Source organism: Sinocyclocheilus grahami, unplaced genomic scaffold (assembly GCF_001515645.1).
Source record: "Sinocyclocheilus grahami isolate Dianchi unplaced genomic scaffold, SAMN03320097.WGS_v1.1 scaffold487.1, whole genome shotgun sequence".
Taxonomy (NCBI): Eukaryota; Metazoa; Chordata; class Actinopteri; order Cypriniformes; family Cyprinidae; genus Sinocyclocheilus; species Sinocyclocheilus grahami.
The window spans coordinates 836,674-842,673 of record NW_015505666.1 but is presented as its reverse complement, the minus strand read 5'-3'; the positions used below and the strand labels follow the sequence as shown (position 1 = coordinate 842,673).

General features: G+C 36.1%; 1 protein-coding gene across 2 annotated transcripts in view; it reads right to left on the bottom strand.

Moving 5' to 3' along the window:
- Positions 1-6,000, bottom strand: part of LOC107553977 (ankyrin repeat and BTB/POZ domain-containing protein BTBD11-B) — a 65,476-nt gene that overhangs the window by 15,760 nt on the left and 43,716 nt on the right. For both annotated transcript variants that reach the window (XM_016236324.1, XM_016236323.1), the window contains exon 5: positions 1,007-1,211. In XM_016236324.1, coding sequence (XP_016091810.1) covers positions 1,007-1,211 — 205 coding nt within the window. The remainder of the gene's footprint in view (positions 1-1,006; positions 1,212-6,000) is intronic.

Below are 6,000 nucleotides of genomic sequence, written 5' to 3'. Positions count from 1 at the left end.
GATTTTTACAAAGCTCATCGGTCTGAAAAAGCGAGGTGTGCTGTGATTGGCCAGCTATCCAGTGCGTTGTGATTGGCCGAATACCTCAAGCGTGTGACGGAAATGTATCGCCCCTCACCATACTGTGATGCTGTCCCGGCCGGAGCGACGAGACAAAAAAAAACACACAGCTCTTCACAACATGACGACGGCAACAATACTACAGCGAGGATAAAAGTTACGCCTTCTTTCTTTGCGTGAACATTTGGGCGGCGTTATGCAAATCTTCCCAGATAGTGAGGTAAATATGTGGGGGAGTGTTAGAACGAGTCGTTTTAGGTAGGCGTGGTTAACCCTTAAATTTTATAAAGAATTTCTCTTTGGATTTGAGCCTTTAGTCTTTGCAACTTTACAGATCTTCTTTATGCACTAAGAGCTTGCAACACTCCAAAGAGAAAGGAAACATTGAAATCGCATCATATGACCCCTTTAATAGTTTTAGTTAGCAATAACAACACTGATCTTTAAATTCTTCAATCTGTGAGAGAAAAAAATTGACTTATTCTCACAGCAACTGATTTAATATCAGCTCAACTAACAAAAGCCCTTTTCATGACCTTGGAAGATGAACATTTTTAATTAGGTTTCTAAGCTAAATCTCATTAGCAGCTGAGCAACACAATGTAACCTGAGAATTTACACCAAACAAGATCAAAATTTAGCAGACAAATCAACCCATAAATGTTTACTCATTTAATATCTTTGAAAATGACACTAACATCATTTTCCATCAAATACAGGAAGTACTTCACCTACTCTTCATTTATTTATAACGTGGCTTCATTTCATTGCCTTTGCCTTGCAGTCTGTTGCACTGTATTTCACATTTACATGCCTCTGCATTTCATCATATTACAGTGTCAAGCTGAATAAACGACTACTTGGCTTAAGGTAAGTACCTTGAGCGACTGCATCAATCAGAAAGCTCCCTAGCAAAAATACCCAGCCACAGTGGAAGTCCCCTCACCTCTCGGTCTGTAAGGTGACTTTGGATGGCTCTACGTTGGGGTTCTCCCACTCCATCTGAGGGCAGTGCATGAAGTAGCAGAGCGTATATAAAGCCTCGGGCTCCCAGTGGATCAGGCTGCTCTTCTGAGGGAGCGGAGTGCCGTTGCTGTGGTTCTTTATGCTCAGAGGCTGGAGGTGATGCATGGCTCTGGACACTAAATCACCTGTTGGGGCACAAGAGACCTTTGGTTTGCTGGGAATGATGTAAATGGTGAAGGACAGTGTTGTCACATTGATGCAACAGCATAAAAAATTAACAGCTCTGTCAATCTTTCTCTGCCAGTCAGCTGTTTGTAGGACCTCGGCAGCACATTTGTCAGAAATTAAACTCTTGGCCAGTCCATCAAAATGAATATTACACAAAACAGTTATGTAATTTTGCCATAGTACACCTGTCAGGATCACTCCAAATGACCCGGGTATATCGTTTGAATTTAAAAACTCAATAAGTGCCTATTTGCATATATATATATATATATATATATATATATTTTTTTTTTTTTTAAAGTCAAATGTTTGGAGTAATTAAACGGTTTAAAGAAGTCTCTTTTTCTTATCAAGGCTGCATTTCTTTAATCTAAAACGGAGTAAAAACAGTAACATTGTGCATTACAATAAAAAAAGTTTTCTGTTTTAATATATTTAAATATACAATAAATATATATTTAAGAAATATGCTGATTTGGGGCTCAATTACTGCCATATACAGCAACTGATTAAATATCAGCTCAGCAAAAAAAACAAACAAAAAAAAAACACCTAGGAAGAAGACTTTTTAAATTTGTTTTTTTAGCTAAATCTTACTAGCAGTTAAGCAACGCAATGCAGCCTGAGAATATTTATATCGAACAAGTTCGAAATTTAGCAAATTAATCCACCAATAAATGTCTACTTATTTATTATCTTTTAAAATGATGCTAACATAATTTTCCATCAGACACATGATGTGCTTCGTGTAAATTTTTGCTATACATGTATACATTTATAAAGTATCTGTATACACATTTTATTAAGCTGTACTATACTGATGAATACACACACACATACTGTATATAGCATATATAGTGTGTATACAGTTATGTGCACTTTTCCATGAGATCAGATATATGATGTGCTTCATGTACATTTTACATGTATTACATGAATACACATAATTTATAGGGACAACATTCCTATTCCTAAACTTGAGCAACTTGTCTCCTCAGTCCCCAGACGTTTGCAGACTGTTATAAAAAGAAGAGGGGATGCCACACAGTGGTAAACATGGCCTTGTCCCAACTTTTTTGAGATGTGTTGATGCCATGAAATTTAAAATCAACTTATTTTTCCCTTAAAATGATAAATTTTCTCAGTTTAAACATTTGACATGTCATCTATGTTGTATTCTGAATAAAATATTGAAATTTGAAACTTCCACATCATTGCATTCTGTTTTTATTCACAATTTGTACAGTTGCCCAACTTTGTAGTTCACACAGAAGAGGGCTTTTAAAGGCACTCCGTTGTTATTGTTTTATGTATTCACACACTCGTGCCGTCGAACTGTTGTATGAACACAATATCACACTCGTAGATGTGTAGACACACACACACATATACAGCCTATATAGTGTGTATAAAGTTATGTTAACGTTTGCATGAGATGTTTTGTAAAGAGCAGACAATCTGATGGATTGTGTTGAACACCAAAAATGCAAAATGTCACAAACCTCTTTTCAAACAAGGTCACACAAAGCTCTACATTCATTAAACACTCTTCCTCTCGCTCTAATGACCATTGCCTTTCAAATGTGAAACTTCCAGGTCATCTACGGTCTCATTTAGTCCAAGAGACCTAATTCTTCTGAATGCATTCAACTGAACCACACTGTGTTCAGTACAGTCAATAACACACTCTGAAAGGAACACTGAGAAACAGCCTCATCTATTGCTCTGCAACTTAAATGACTGCAGCACTCGCACTCGTTCTCTCTAGAACATTTCACATCTCTGTTACTCTAATGAATTAACAAGGCCGCCTGTGCGAGATGAGCATTCATTTAGAGAAATAAACAACTTGTTTAACTGTTGTAATTTCTCTGCCAAGGCTGCAGATTTAAAGGAATAGCCAAACTGAGCTCACAAGAAAACATAACTATTTTACAAGGTGGCGATTTCGTATGAATTCATACGAAAATGTGCGTCTTTTAGAAAAAAGCATGAAGGTTCACCTCTAATCCAACCTATAAAGATAACTGCAGCATGAGTGGGTCATACGAAACATACAATTGCACGAATTCAAATTAATTAGCTATACCAATTCGCCAAAATGCGAATTGCATTGAAGTGCGGACCAATGTTTTATTGGATCCCATTGACTTTAATTGTGTGGACAAAAACAGCTGACTTCTGGATTTGGAACAACATGAGCGTGAGTACATAAAGACAGAATAAAGCAAGAATGCAGGCATTGTAAAGACGGAATACTGATGAGTTTGAGCGGAAGCTATGTGGACTTTCTGACAGTGGAGGCCAAAGATATGCACAGTAATTACACACAATAATTACAGGATTATGCTGAATACATTATCAGCAGCCGTGGCAGCTACACGCACGAAACAATAAAGCGCAAGAATACACCTGTCAGCAGAGAAACACACAACGTTTGCAGTCGGAGGTGGTGGCAGGAGGCTCTCGAGAGGAGGAGAGGGGCTGGAAGCCACCTGGGGTACTTCTGTGACCGACACTCATCTCTTATTCATGATAGCGTGTGACATTTCCTCAAGTCAGAGGGGCAGCAGAGGAACTGACTGAGAGATATGCTCAAGATTAACCAGCTAAACAAACACGGCCACAGTAAAAGGTCTTCGTCTATTAGTCATGACTGTAAACCTCATTACCAAGAGAGCCAATCATCTACAGGTACTGTAGAGTATTCGTATGAATACATATGGCAATGTAAGATAACAACACAGCAGAAGATCTTCTTTTTGCTTTTTGCTTGGATTAAATATGATACTCTCATCCGTAACAGCAGAGAAGGTGCCCTTCATCACCAGACTGAAAACGAGACGTTGGGAATGGAGGGTGCAGAATGGTGTTTTACTGTGAAAACTGAGCAGAATCGATTGGCTGTCCTCCCTGAACCACGACATAAATTATCAAGGAAAGGCCACGAGAGAGGAAGGTGCTCTGCTTGGCTTTATGTAACAGAACAGATTTTTTTTGTCTTTTGAAACGTCAGACTGGGATTCGTTGGATTAACTATAGTTGTTTTCTTTAAAATGTCTGGAAAATTGCATGTCATGGGTATAACATCAAAAACTGTATCCCAAATTCAAGATAGCCTAGATAGATTAATTTTGGGATACATTTTCCAGACATTTTAAATAAAACAACAACTATAATTTAATGTTACCAAAATTTGATATATATTAAAATTTAAAATTTAATATATATATATTTTTTATTTTTTTATTATTAAAATATAATAATATATACAATTTCATTATTTCACTTATTAATTAATGATTATTAGTAATCATTTTTTATTTTAATTAATAATCTTATAAAATATTATATATTTTATTGAAAACATTATCAAAATCAAACCTAAATTAAGTATACAATTAAGAACATTTCTTATTTCTATAATGCAAAAGTCATATTCTCTTTACTGTAATGTGAAAAAACAATTATATACTAACTAAATATACAGTATCTACTATATGTAATAATAATGTTATGTAACATTATTATTACTATAAAATAGTAAATACCAAAATATTAATAAAACAATGACGATAAGCATAAGACTTTTTGCATTGAAACATTTGAGCATATTTTGTGTGCATGTATCAATAATAATAATAATAATTTATATTTTAAGACCATTTGAGTTTTGCTTCCTTTTAGATATGTTGCATGTTTAAAGTACCGTAGATACTGTATATTTGCCCTTTTCATGATTTTCACCCACAATTATGTCTTATTCTTCTGTTGAAAATACTTAGTCTGGGTCTCCTCAGACCTACTGTACGTAATGAGGTTGGCTTTTCCAGACATGCCAGAGAAATGTACATCTCAGCAGCCATCAAGGTTACAGCTACATTTCCTGTGACAGAAAGCTCACTGCTCACTAGAAATACTGTATATCCTGTAAGAAAAGTGTAGATAAACAATTAAGAACCAGTCATTGGGCACCAGCGGTGCTCCAGAGCAATGAAGCAATGAAATGTAATGAGCGTTTTATGGCGCAAGAGGGAATAGATGCATTAACATAGCTATGGGAGGAAACAGAGACTTTTAGGAAAACGGGGGAAAAAATATTATGAGTGGCATGGAAACACTCAGTGATGGCAATCCAGCCATGAAGGTCTTTGATTGGTGTCTGGCCAACCTAAGAAAAAAAAAACCTCTTTACTGTTGTGCAGGTTTCGTTCAGACAGAGCCTAATGTAAGACACTTAAACAGCTATTTATTCTGCATAAGAGTCGATTCTCCTTTAGGGCTGTTTTTAGAATCGGTGCAGACTAATGCGAAAATGACTATCAACAAATGTACGTTTCCCAATTAGCTGTTAATGGCTAAGTAACTGCCATAGCCCAAGGTAAAGTTTTTGCACGCACACACATAAATGCTAAAAGCAGAGAATTGGTCTTATTTAGATCAAACAAACCATTACACGAACGAATGTAGTATGTAGGAGAAAGCCCATAAAGTGCAATAGAGCTTAGCTTTTCTAGACTTCATTTGTCCCTCAGTTATTAGATTTTATTTCACATAATAGAAACTAAATTTAAATATGCACCACTTATCTTTTCTATGGAGCAAGCAATAGCTACTCAATCTGCATTACTGCTAAATTGACCCCAGAAAGAGTCAGATTCTTCAGTGCAGATCTGGAGAGGGAATTATTAAGGAACAAGATCTGCTAACTCAAAGACACAATGGAATTTAAAGAGACAAGAACGT